The sequence below is a fragment of the Crocodylus porosus genome, unplaced genomic scaffold, assembly GCF_001723895.1.
Source record: "Crocodylus porosus isolate Cpor-Errol unplaced genomic scaffold, CroPor_comp1, whole genome shotgun sequence".
Classification (NCBI taxonomy): domain Eukaryota; kingdom Metazoa; phylum Chordata; order Crocodylia; family Crocodylidae; genus Crocodylus; species Crocodylus porosus.
In genome coordinates, this window is record NW_017728909.1 from 72,458,124 (window position 1) to 72,472,057 (window position 13,934).

General features: G+C 39.3%; 1 protein-coding gene across 1 annotated transcript in view; it reads left to right on the plus strand.

Moving 5' to 3' along the window:
* Window positions 1-13,557, plus strand: part of FER (FER tyrosine kinase) — a 357,078-nt gene extending 343,521 nt beyond the window's left edge. Inside the window, exons 18-20 of the mRNA XM_019532458.1 lie at window positions 1,103-1,257; window positions 6,802-6,924; window positions 10,604-13,557. Coding sequence (XP_019388003.1) covers window positions 1,103-1,257; window positions 6,802-6,924; window positions 10,604-10,746 — 421 coding nt within the window. The 3' untranslated portion in view covers window positions 10,747-13,557. The remainder of the gene's footprint in view (window positions 1-1,102; window positions 1,258-6,801; window positions 6,925-10,603) is intronic.
* The last annotated feature ends 377 nt before the right edge of the window (window positions 13,558-13,934 follow it).

Here is a 13,934-nt window from a genome sequence, read left to right on the forward strand (position 1 = left end):
ACCCCCACCCACAGCTGGGAAACCACAGGAGCATCCCATGGCTGCAGAGGCTGAGGCCTGTAGCTGACAGGGGTCTCAGTCCCAGCTCCCCATGTGGCACAGTCGGGACTGAGAGTCTTGCATCTAACGGGGCTCTTGGTCCCTGCTGCACCACACACACAGCTGGGACCAAGAGCCCCATGAGGCAAAGGACTCTATACCAGCTGCACATGGCCGTCACAGCTGAAAACCACGTCAGCAAAGGGGGTTCCCAGCTGTAGGAGCCTGCTTCTTGCCAATGCTAGGGGAGCCAAGGATCAGGTTCCCCTTACTCCAGTAATTAGGCATGATTGGATTTAATGTGCAATCCCACAGTCACACCTCCTGCATTTATGTGCATGTGCAGAGGGGGCCTTAGACAACTAAATGTGCCTCTCATTCATATTCATTTAATAAGTTGTAAAGAATTGCATATTTGCTGAGCCTTATTCTGATCTAGTGCCTCTCTTAAATGGAGTAACTTCATTGACTTCTTCATACATTAGTGTGACATCAGCAGGATCAGATGTGGGGATGCACAGGTGTTTCATACCTCCTACTGGCTGACCAGCTGCATATAAATAACATAGCTACACATTTAAAAGCAAATTATAATTTATAGTATTAATTATCTTCAGGTTCTCTGGATTATTTATGTCTAGCAACCTGTTTGTTAGCATACTATGTATCCAGGCTGAAAACAAACAACTGTTGGTTTCTCAGGAGTTATTGCAATACCATAGAAAGTAGTCTAAAAAGTAAATACTTGTTTCAAAGTTTTCTAAAATTATATTTTTCTTTAAAAATGTTGCTGTGGGACTAAAAATATAATCTGGTTACGAGTCATTTTCTGAACACTGAGTTTGCTGGGTTCGTTTTCATTGCTGACCCAAAGACTTGTTGCTGCTACTGAATAGTTTTTTCTTTTTAGTGGAAAGTCTTGTTCTGACCTAGACATGGTAGAAATAGTTCCCTGGCTTCCCTGATTTCTTATGTGGTAATCAATTATAAATGCATTGCAAATGTAATAGAACAGTGTTTTCAAGTTGTAACAGGATGTTTTCTGTATCGTATTCTTACTCAGGGACCTTGCTGCAAGAAATTGCCTGGTAGGTGAAAATAATATCCTGAAAATCAGTGACTTTGGAATGTCTCGTCAAGAGGATGATGGAGTATATTCATCTTCAGGCTTGAAGCAGATTCCCATTAAATGGACTGCTCCAGAGGCTCTCAACTATGGTAAGTAGATATCATCTTAAACCATTTATTGTCGAATGAGCCCTGCCTAAAACAAAAAGGTATAGATAGAGGGTACATACCGTGGTCTGAATAAAAATGTAGTGTTTTGCTTTGTCCCATGTAAAGGAACAAACAGTTAAAACTTGTCAGCGTAAATACAGTTGTGTCAGTCCAATTACGGCTATGTATTATACTTCCAGAGGTAAGATTTCCTTTTCCTTGCAATAAACATTTTCCTGTCCACGAAGCCAAAGTCAGAGTGCTAAAATGCTACTGAGTTAACAATTATTATGCATGTGTAATAAAGCTTAGCAAGCAGCTAAATCATTGCAGTTGGCTACCAAGTCATTCATCCAAAGATAATCATTAGCAACATGAGCATGAGGTCCCTCAAAATTATGGTGGTGATTGTTTTAGCTTTATTCAAAAAACTGGAGATAATTTTAACACCCTAAAAACTCAATTACATAAATCCTGGAAGAAGAGGTTTGTAACTGATTTTATATATTTTAAAACTTGTAGTTTTAACCTGCAATTATATGCATCTTTCTGCTGTTGTCTTGAAAATAAATAAAATGGTGCTATTTGGGGGTGGAGGGAAATGGCCCATAACATGATGGGTAATAGCTTGAGAACAAAAATAGAAAAAGCCAGATTGGGCTCTTTTTTAAGTGAAATTAGAAAATATGTTCTAATTAGGAAAAAGGCAGTTAAGCAGTATGTGAGCTAGAAGTTGGTGCTTGGCTTGTATGTGTGTCATGCACAGGTATCCTGGTTTTCTCTGATCAAAAATCACAAATTCTCTGATTAAACTTCCCCCCTACCCCAACCCCCTGCTGCCAAACTACATGTTTTTCCATGATTAAAATGAAATCACTCTCTGTGTAAGTATCAGTTGAACACAATTTTTTTTTATATATTTACAATTTTCAAGCAATGTGGAAGCCTGCCAGTGTCTCAAACACTATACTAAAATAAATTCTAAATACGTATAAATTTTGGTGTTTGATTTTGGGTTTTTTATCGTGGAAAATCAGAGCTCCCACTGCCCCCTTCACTCACCAGGACTCAGGTCCAGCTACAGCACCAGCTTTGTGGTGCCGAGCAGCCCTGATATGCTGATGCACTGCCCATGCCATTTCCCCTTACTCCTGACCCACAGCCTCCTCACTTCTGTTGGTGTCGCTCACTCCCCACCCCACTCCCACTCCCACACCCCTGCTGATGCCACTTACTCCCCACCTATAGCCCCCTAGGCCCTGCCAGTGCTCCTCACTCCCCACCCACAGCACCCCCCACTCCAGCTGGTGCCCCTTACTCCCCACAGATAGTCCCCTGGACCCTGCTGGTGCCCTTCACTCCCCACCTTTGGGCCCCTGGGCCCTGTCAATGCCCCTCACTCTCCACCCATATCCCACTCCCTGCCTGGGCCCTGCAATTGTGCATTCCAGCTCTAGGCCTCAAGACCCATGCACCGCCTTGGCTGGGCAACACCCCCAGCCCTCCCCAACTCCATCTCTCACTACACTATGGGGGGCTCAATTCCCCCTCCCACACCACCAGACTTACCTGCTGGGAGCTACTCTCCAGGCTGCCTCGTGGCCATGTGTATGTGTGCACATGCCCATGGCACCCCTGCCTAGTCGCCCTTCTCCCACTCCCCCCTGCCCCTTGCAGACTGAAACTCTGTCAGTCTGGAAGGGGAAATCCACCATTTCCTGTTTTTCTCCTCTAAATGAGAAAATCCAGATTTTTCCCCTTAAAATGAAAAAAAAATCTGGGTTTTACTGAGTTTTTTCTGCAGCAAATGGAAAATCTGGATCCCGGGCCATTTATACACTGTTTTTGATTAATAAACTGTATTGCGAGCCATAATTCTTTGATTCACAGTATGGCTCCTACAGGTAAAATTCACCCATTTCTAAAGAGCCATCTTATGACCTGTTCATCATGCTTGAATGCCACAACCCACAAAATAGGGTCCAAGTAAGGTATAAGCAGGCCTTGCACTACCTCTTGCACAGCATTGAACTTAGCATCATGAGAATAGGAGTTTTCCCTCTGGAAAATCATTAACATGCTGTTTAAAGGGTATCTGCCCTTGGTTATTGTATGTACTGAGAGATGCTTTTTTGTTGCTACTGCTCAGGTTGCAGAACTGTTACCTTTTTGTTCATTTATTCAGTGTGGAAATGTAGGTCTTTCTGTTTGTTTTAATTTCAAGAAGTATTTACATTTATTCAGTAGGCAGTAAAACATAAAATCATTACTATACTGGCTGCAAAAAAGGAGAGACCTGGCAGCTTGTCAGGTACATAAAGAGTAGAGAATAGGGATACAACTTGCTACCAACTAATAAATAGATTTTGGACAAGAACAAATGTCATATCGTTACTGGGACTAAGCTTGGTTTCTCAATTAATCTCATTTTATGGTGAAACACTGCTGAGATACAGAAAGGAAATGACTGACAAGTCTTTGTATATTCAGTGAAATATGAAATGAATGAAATATGAACTGATTTACAGATGCATGAATAATTTTTAGTGAATACAGTGGAAATTGCAAGCTCAACACCTCTGATTATCAGGCCATTTGTGCCCATGTACTAGCATAGCTTTTTAACAGCATTAACATTAGTCCAAAAAATCCATTAGTTTAAGGCATGGGATCTTGCAAAGAAATCACAGGCTTATCCCAGTAATACCGTATTTCTGAACTGTGTACATGCTTCTTCAGTGTTAGGATGAATGGGAGACTTCCATTATTTTGTTGCTCTTCTGCTTGCATTTGCTACTCTCCCTGCCTTTCAGTAGAGTGGAACACACAGCTTTATTCCACTTAGCAGATTAGTATTTGGAAGACAGTAAGTAAATACATTCCTAATTAGTTTGAAGTGAATTATAGTCTTACTTAACAATATTTATATTTTAAAAATGTAATTTGGATTGTTTTCAGACATATTTGGCTTTTCAGACTTTTGTTAAAGTCACAAAAGTTGCTTATCAGCCAGGTATCCAACATTACAAAACTATCAAAGATGTTCTTACTCCTTTCAGCATTGTTCAGACGTGTGATACAAAGGTGCACAGCTTGCTGTTTAGTTGAAAATTGCATACAAGATTTGTTAAAATGACTGCAACTATATGCAGGGTTTTTTTAGGCATCAGGAAGAGAAAATGGAGCAAGAATTAACAAGGATCCACATCTTTGTGTGTCAGTCAAAATGTTTATCACATTTTTACTGTGGGAAGAGGGGCAGCAATAATGTACCATGTAAAGTTATTATCGAAATGGAGAAAAACTTAAGCTTTTGTAAATAGCTTCAAAATTGTATATTCTGAGACTAGTCAGGAGGTTCCTAGAGTTAAACCCGATTACTACTGAACTCAGCTGGAGTTGTTGTCACTAACTTCAATAGGACTAGGATTTTCGCCCCATTGTTTTCATCTGGGGTTGTCTAACTAAAATCAGTGTTCAATACTCTGAAAAACATCCAATAAAATTATACACACAGGCCAAAGTTTGTTCATTTTACACTCTTAAAAAAAACCCATACCATATACATTTGTTTAATGTGATCATCCACTATAATTCTTTTCACTTCTTTATACAGCTAATAAATAATCATATATATAAACAGCATGCCCTTTCTCTGCCCAGATATCATCATACTGAGAAAGTAATTGACTCTTCTAAACTTGTACTTTCTTAAGAAACTAATTACTTGTAACTTGTATCCACTGAATGACTTTAATGAAAAGTGTTAAATTACTGGATGCCAGACTCTGAAGAGAGTTGATATACAGACAAGAAAACTAATCTTACCACCAGCAGCACAGTGAATGTCCATAATTACTGCCTACTAGGCAGGCAAGCTAATTTAACACAGCTGGAAATGATATTTAGTTTAAGTGCAAACCAAACTTCCTGACGTCAGAACAGTTAACATAGCCCCAACTGTCACTATCATTTACATGTACTTCATTTGAGCTGTAAAAAGAAAAACATATCCTAGGTTTAAAATAATAATCTGTATGCATCGGCAAGACACAGCAGTCCTGAAAATGGGGCAGAGCGGGAGTGTGGAGCAAGATGCACACAAAAAAAAGAAATGGTGTGTTAAAATGTCAAGAACTGATTACCAGTGCACAAGCATATGCAGATTTTCCTGTGGCCCAAGACCCCAAGCATTTTATTGTGTAGTAGTGCTCTTAGTACTAGACCCATATGTGCATTTTTAAGAGACTCTTGCAAATAGTTTGTTTGTTTTATGATGTCATAATTGTCATATTTCTGTATTCACTTCCTTGCTCAAGTTTGCTTTTTAGATGGGAATCCACACAGGGAAAATAGAGGCATTTACAGCCTTTGACCACTGTGATGACACTGTCTCTGAGCTCCCAAGAGCTGTCTCTTTCTCCACAGAGCATCAGAAGTCTAACACAGAGCCTTTCTTTAACCCAGGGCTTCAGGAACAAAACTACTATTGTATTTAAAGCACAATTTAAGTTTCACAAGTAAAAATTGTAGGCCAAAATTTTCAGAAATGATTAGTGATTTTGGAGTGTTTAAATTCAGTTTAATGTAGTTCAAACACTGGGAAAATGCCCTATTTTCATAGGATGTTTTTTTACCAGGTTTGACAAATAGGTCCCTTGTTTTAGGTTACTTCAGGAGCGATGGTCACAAGCACTTTTGAAAATGTTGGCCTTTTTCTTTTATAAACAGGCAACTGTGGGGAAAACTGCTTCTCTATACTTGATATGGTTTAATGGATCTTTAAATTTCAAATTTCAAGGGTGATAAGAGAGGTTGCTTTCATTTTTCTCAGTGATAAAGTACCCACTGTCCAAAATAAGGCATGTGTGGATTGGTGGCTTTTGTCACAGTAAAAAACCACTCTCAGACACTACAAAAACCATATTCCAAGAGCTATTTAGTGTACAGTGCTGATTCATTAAAAAAAACTTTGGCCTGGCAGCATGCTTTGTCACATTTAGAAGATCTTAATAACAGCTATGCCAATTTTAACTTCTTTCTGAACGCTAATTTTATTTTATGTGTTTATTTATGTGCTGCCTTCCATTTAATTGCTCGTTAAATTACTGATTGTCATGTTCCACTGGGAATTGAAAAAGGTTAGTTGGTTAAGAAACCAAAGTATTCGCAGAGTTCAGAGACACTGAAAGTTTAATCTTTTCCCTTCTTTCCTTTCAAAGGTTACTGGACATTAGGGAAAAGGAGATCTTGATTCATTGGGAAAACAAAATAGCAGGAAACCAGTCATTTGCATTTTCTTAGCTTTGTGCCCTGCATAAATCTGTATATCTAATAACAGAGCTGTCCATCAAATCCTAGAACTTGTATATTGTTTCTAAATATTTGGTCTTCAATTAATTGGCTGCTAATCACTTGAAATCTGAGAACATGTTCATTAAAAGCTACAGTTCACTTATTACACTTAATCTCACAAAATGGGTAATATTAGCCATGCAAGAAATGTACAATCTCTTTATGTTAGCCATTTTTTCCTTCCTTTAGGGAGATACACTTCTGAGAGTGATGTGTGGAGCTTTGGGATCCTTCTGTGGGAGACCTTCAGTCTAGGAGTGTGTCCATACCCTGGAATGACTAATCAGCAAGCGCGAGAACAAGTGGAGAAAGGTAATTGTTGTAGCTGTTATTTATAGGATGCCATCTTATGCTGGGTACTTTATAGATCTGTAGGAAGACCATGTCTCTAATCCAAATAGACAACATCCGAATGGGGAATGGGAAGTAGTGACAGACTGATTAAGTAACATTAGCAAATGTCATGTTAGTTCCAAAATAGTGTTGTCTGATTTTGTTTTCATTATTGGATGTTTAGCCATCTAATTTATTAGGAACCTCCTGTGAGAACTGGGGCTTATGGGCTTCTTGGAAAAAGGTGAATTGAGTAGTACGAGGAAGAGAAGGTAAAGGCCTGCTTGATTTGGTCAGGGAGGGGCTCCAAGTATCAGAGCATCAAGAAAATAATGAGAATGAGAGGAACACATAAAGGGTTAGTTGAACACACTCTTATCAAGAAAGCTGGTGTTCATTTCAAGGTTAATGTCCCAAAATGTTGAGACTCCTGTTGTCCGCATCTTCTTTTAGTAACACTTTTGCATTTAACCAAAATTTTATTTAAAAAAAAGTCCAGAGACGCTCCAGTCAAATTAGCCCAAATAGTCAGTCCTTAGATTTTTATTTTATAAAGTGATTAAAAGCCTCTTATTACAAACATAAACACTTCTTTCTAGACTATTTGGTCCCTGAGTTCCTCTTTCCCAGTAACATCGTTAAAACATTGTTCTCCACCACATTGCACTTTACCATGCGACCTATATTGACATAATTGGGCGTTATTTTCGTAAACAGAGACTTTATATGGTTCCAAGTTTTTAAAACTATCACTTGACCTAGAATATGAGTTGATTGCTGACTGAAGACCTGATTGAGTGAAAAAGATCCACAGCCACAACCAAAAATATCACTGCTGCATATCAGTGTCACAAAACTGCTTAAGCAGAGGAGAACTTATTAAAAAAAAAAAAAAAAGTCCTTCTTCCTGTCAGGTATAACTGCTAAGTCTTGAGATTCATCCATGTTCATACCCAGAAATATGGAAGTGACTGACAACAGGCCCAGCAGAAAAGATATAGATGTTATCTGTGGCAGTATAATATTCTTGGCTGTTCAACAACCCTGTTCATGGGCTTTTTTTTAAAGGGGGTCACTGCTCTGTACCAGGGGTGTTTCCTTCATCCCACCAGATACAGGGTTTTATTTTGGAAGTAGTGAGGGGGAAGATCTGGTCTCTAGCTGACTATCCCTATTTATAGCTCCACCACTGGGAGCCTGCTTTAGGTTTTTAACTCCCATAAAAGTTTGCATTGCATGAACAAAGCTGTTACAAGCTGGGAAAAGTACACTTGTGACCACAGAAGTATCTGTGATTACTCATAAGGGGAGAGGTGCCGTTCCAGACAAGGAACAGCTCTCAGTCTTGAAGGGCTGTCAACTGGGGAAACAGCTTTGGGCTGGATAGGGCCTTACTGAAACTATTTCTTAAGCCCCTTTGATTATAGGGACATAAGACTGGAAGGGTCTCTTCAGTCAAGTCCCTTGTGTTCACAGGCAAAATCTACCCAAGGATTCCCCAACATGACTGCTTTAAACTTCACACACAGCTATAAGGCACAATACCCCCCAAAACCAAGAAAACCCTGTACATGCTGTAGGTAAGAGCAGAGGAGATGAAGACACTGCTAATCCATTGCCACTATGGGGACAGAGAAACCGTTGATGCCTAGAAGATCCCAGGGAGAGAACTGGGCCTTATGCTACAGTGGAAAGTAACTGCTCTGCCTCCCTTGCCCGTTCCATGCAAATCTGACCTAGAAGAACAATTCTGGTGATTTGTGACCCTGGTCAAAAAGCAAGACTGTCTAGCCAGTGAGTTTTTTGAATACAGGCAAGCGAATATCCTTGGTCAACCCCTCACACTCCCTGTCTTAACTGTTGAGTAACGTTCATGATGGAAAATCATTCCTTCCTGACCCTGCAGCAAAAGCTCTGAAACACAGGATTGCCAGATTCAAAAAGAGATTACCATATTTACCTGAATATAGGATGTGCCCACCCCACATAATTAGATTCTATATATGAAAAACTTATAAATTTGTTATAATTTTCCAGGTATAGAATCTAAGTATTGGAGGGTGGTCTTGAATCTCTCTCCCCCCCAACATACACAGATATGTGCACACTGCTACAGCAAGGAAAGTAGTGCCAGGGGAGGAGTCGGGCAGCCCCCTTGCCCTCTGCCCCACCTATTTCTTCCCCCTGCAGCGTTCTTCCCCCCTGCCACCTGCACCCCACAACCCCAGCTCCCCACAGCCTCTGCCCCTCCTTCCACTCCCTCCAGTCTCTACCTCTTCCCTCCCACCCCCTTGTGATCATCAGACACTGCTCGGGCTGCTCCGTCCCAGAGCACAGCCCTTGCCCAGCCAAGCAACAGTCTCAGTGCTTCTTACTAGCCAGGCAGAAGAAGGAGTTTCCATGTGCTCCTGCCTGGGAGAGACCACAGCCCAAACCAGAGCCAAGCTGGGCCTGACAATAAAGCCGGGGGGCGGGGGGCGCTGCTGTGCTTCTGACTCTGACCTGGGATCATGGGCAGAGGCAGAGCCACAGCAGCAATAGCCACCGCCACCACTGCCACCTCCCCGCTCTGTTTCACACTTGAATATAAGATGGGAGGCTTTTTTACCCATACTCATGGCGGGGCTGGGGCTCATCTTATATTTGAGTATATATAATAACTTTTGAGTAAGTATTGGAGTAGAAGCTATACACCTAGTTTTAATCTACAGTCTGCAACATATTTACAATAAAGTAACAGGAAAATAAACCTCAAATTCCCCTGACTTGCTGTACCAGCATAGCTATGTTCTGTTTTAAAACAAGAAAACAAATAAATTGGTAGCAATGCCTGGATGTACAGGGTTGGACCTGCTATATAGACTCTCATATTAGCTTGCCATGCAGCTCATCCTGAAAAACTGTACATTAGTGAGGACAAGCATCAGCAGTTAAAGAGCTGTCCTTTCTCCATGAGCTACAGCACATAGCTTATATTGTTCATGCCTTAGACTACAGTCAGTCTTTGACTAATGAGTGAACATAGTGAAAATATAGTGGAAGATGGCAAATAGTAGAAACGGGAAAGGGCCGTGAAAAAGGAACAGAGTAAAGATGTAAGAGAGAGACTACAGCAAAATAAGAGGCAGTTGAAAGGGTATTTCCCTCTTCAAAATAAAAAAGAATAAATGAGGAATGTCAAAGGAAATAAAGGAGAAAAATGACAGTAAGAGATGTAAGGGTAGGAAAAAAATTAAAAGCATCAGAAAAGGGCAGCAGGGAAATTCATATTTTTTATGATAAGTTTAATTTATTAATGAGTTCCCAAAATAGAAACTCAAACAAAGAGGAGCCAGCAGTCATTTTCCTAGGAAATGGGGGAACAAAGCTTCAAATAGATTACAGCTGTATGTAGGTGGTGCGAGGCCTACAACAGAAATTCAGCCACTGTTGGTATCTGCAGTTTAGTTTGTCAGCCAAGAAACTAAACGTAGTGTGAAATATCTCCATAATGTGTCCAGTTTATTCATAGACAGTATGTAAATTCTGTATGTAGTGACCTTAGGGAACTCACCTTCCTCATTTTAAATTACCGATCCTTGTATTTCTTTTTTTTTATTTGTTCAATTTGTACTACTTTTGCAGTACCGTTTTTTTCCCTTTTATCTTTGTGTGTCAGGATATCGAATGTCAACACCTCAGAAGTGCCCAGAGGAAATATATAAAATAATGCAGAGATGCTGGGACTACAAACCCGAAAACCGACCAAAATTCAGTGAGATTCAGAAAGAGCTGTCTGCGATCAAAAAGAAAGTGACATAGTGATTAAGTTAGTGCCAAACTCGACTTACAGGACTTTATTTTCCAGCAAAGTAATATTTTTCCCTCATAAACACTTTGCGTTTATACCACATTACTTGCAATATTCTTCTGGGTTACTTTTTAAAATTAACTGTGTTTTATATATATGTAATGTGCCATCTTGGAAAATGTCTTAAGCCTACGTTAAAGCCGTAGATGATTTTGCCAAGCACTATGTATCCAGTCACATTAATAGTGTCATGTAGGATTTGTGTAAATAGAAAAGCCCATATTATAGATTTATGGGACTGTGGCTCCTCTATTTTACAGTCATTAACTGCTAGTGACATTTCTCAAAGGTTTTCTACTTCACACTGTAGTCTCAATCTGCTATCCCTGTCACAGATATCGGCGCCAGTGGCGCTAAAAAGTTGGTGGCTGTGCCATGTGTCTGAAAGCCTTAAATCTGAAGGCACAGCTTTTCTGTAGTATTTCAGTTAGGAACTTTATATTTGTAAAATTCTTTCTGCAACTGGTATTTTCAAATGAGATACTGCTTTCAGAGGGAATATCTGAAAATTCTGGATATGCACATATTCTGTTTAAACAATGAAATCCAGAACTGTGTGTATAGTATAGTGTTCACATCAATTACAAGGTCATCCTTAGATTACTGTTGCTTCCAAGTCATGGGACATATTTTTAACTTTGGACATTATTTACTTAATTTTTTCACGGGAAAAAAACTGCAGTTTATCAGGAATCAATCTGCACAAATCACCTTTGCAAAGGGCCAGCTTTTTTCTACAAGGCTAACAACCAGCCTGCGTAATATGTATCTGTCAGGAAAGACGGCAAATCTTCTGCCTTCTGAAATACAGGTAGCAGCAGACACAGTTGTTTTTGAAAGTGCATGCGTAGAAATGCTGTCAGCAAGGAGCAGGTTTGAGAACAACAGTAGCACATAATGATAATAACTAGTAGCATTGATTTTTTTTTTTAAAAGAGTAAGGGAAAGTGAACTGCCAGATTAGCTTTCAGAGGTTTTTTGATGTGTTTCTGAAATTTCAAAGAACTGATGTTCCTTTTCTGTATGCAGGCAGTCAGCAAAAGAATGTGTATAAATAAAAGGAAAGTAAGTACATTCCATGCATACTGTCCAAAGAAAAAGGCCACTGCTCAATATCAGAATTTTTTTTCCCGAATGAAACCAAAACAAGGAAATGTCACTTTTTTTAAGCCTCTGGCAGGCTGAACAAAACATAGGTAGAAACAGTCTCTAGAACTCTTTCTTTGTTATGCTGAAGGTGGAAGATTTGTATATTCACACTATTAAGGACAAAAAAAATAACATTCCTATAATAGCAAAAGACAAAGAAGTCTGCAGGGAAAAGGCACAAATGGTTTGCTTCTGAAGTCATAGATAACAGAGGATCTTTTCTGAGCCTCTGCAGAAATGGGCCTAAGCCACTGTGCCCTAATCTGACATGCCTAAGATTTTGATGTAGGTCCATCTCTAATAATTAAGCAATTAGCAGAACAATTGAAACCTCATCTGGGGCTGTCATTAGCCCCATTCCATTTGTACAGTGGGACTAAGATGTAGTCTGTGGCTACATTATATTTTATTTCTATTATGGTGACTTTTCTATTGGCCAGAGCACAATTTCTGCTCTTCAGAGTGAATTTGTGGTAGTACTAAGTGGTAATTTTGAAGGGGCTGTGCGTGGCTGAAATATTTGTAGTCTAGGAGAGTTTCTGTCCGTATCTATTACATTAAATTTAGTGTCCAAATAAAACAGGGCATCATCCTGCTAGACAACACTCTCTTCATTTTAGGTGGAATTGTTAGCAATCTAATTCAGGTAATGACGAATGCTTCCTGCCTTTCTAAAATGGGTTTGTTATGGGGGCAAAGGAAAGCAATGCACAGAGGAAAAAAGAGTAGATCAAAAATAAGGAAATACGAGTGGCACATTTTAAATTTCTTTTAAAAATGCAGGGCACATTTCATTAGCACTGCAGTCAAACTTGGCCAAAAGGTATCATCCTAACAACAAGGAATAAACAGGCTTTGGACAGTTAGCATGTTTCTAAATGTTATACGAACAGTGTGCCTTAACTCATTGGTATGCTTGTGTAAATGCAAGTGCATAAATATTAAGAAAAGTGCAACACCCCCCTTTGAGGAGGAATCCGAGACTCAAATGCATGATTCACTGGACTGCAGGACCCAATCTATGCACTCACTCATGTCTACAAGTAAGGACAAGAATGTATTCTCTTTTACAGACAGCATTTGTAACATGTCTCCTAAAGGTTAATATTCTTTTTCTAGGAAAGAAAATATATTATTTCTTAAAGAACTCTACCTGTACCCAACCTTTCAGCAATAGAATGGCTATCTTGTCTTAATTAAATTAACAGGGCACACAGTTCTGATCCTTGTGGACAAATGTAAAGGATAAAAACTGTATTCACATTTTACTTTTCTAACTGCTAACAATTTGGAATTCATGTTGGACTTCTGCAAAAATTGAATAGCCTTTTTCACAACTTGGGACACCTGAAACCTATATATTCTTTTCCAATGCAGACAGTAATTTGGTTCAAAAGTAATAACCTTTTGGGAAACTTTCAGGATGAATTCATTGGTATAACTTTTAATGTAGGCACATGTATTTTTCACAAAAGCTTACGTAAATGGTTTTCTTATCAATTCAGTTGTGTTTGTGGCTTAATTTATTTGTCCTGTCTGTCATATGTAATTATTAGAAGGATGTATTATTAGGAAGTGAAATCCATGCCAAATATATGCCTGCAAATTCTGTTTATACTTTGTCCACTTATGCTGGTGGAGACTACAAAAACTTACACCGGAAAAAAGAAAACATGGCAATTTAATGTATGGAAAAGCAGGTGTGGTACTGAAGAACAAGAACCAAAGTTTCAGTTGTCTGCTTTCTGTGTAGTCTTGATGCTTTTTGAAAAAAAGAGGGTTGGTATCTTGCTTTTTAAATGAATTAACCCAATACTGAATTATTTTACTTTTGTACATAGTTCTTTTTACATTTTGTTACTGCCAAGTTAGGAGTGTCCCCTTTGGAAATATAGTATAATAAGTTTTCACATCTGCATGGTCACAACTTAAGGGACTCTAGTGGGGTTACTGGCATTCCCTGGTTAGCAATCCAAATATTTCGAGTCTT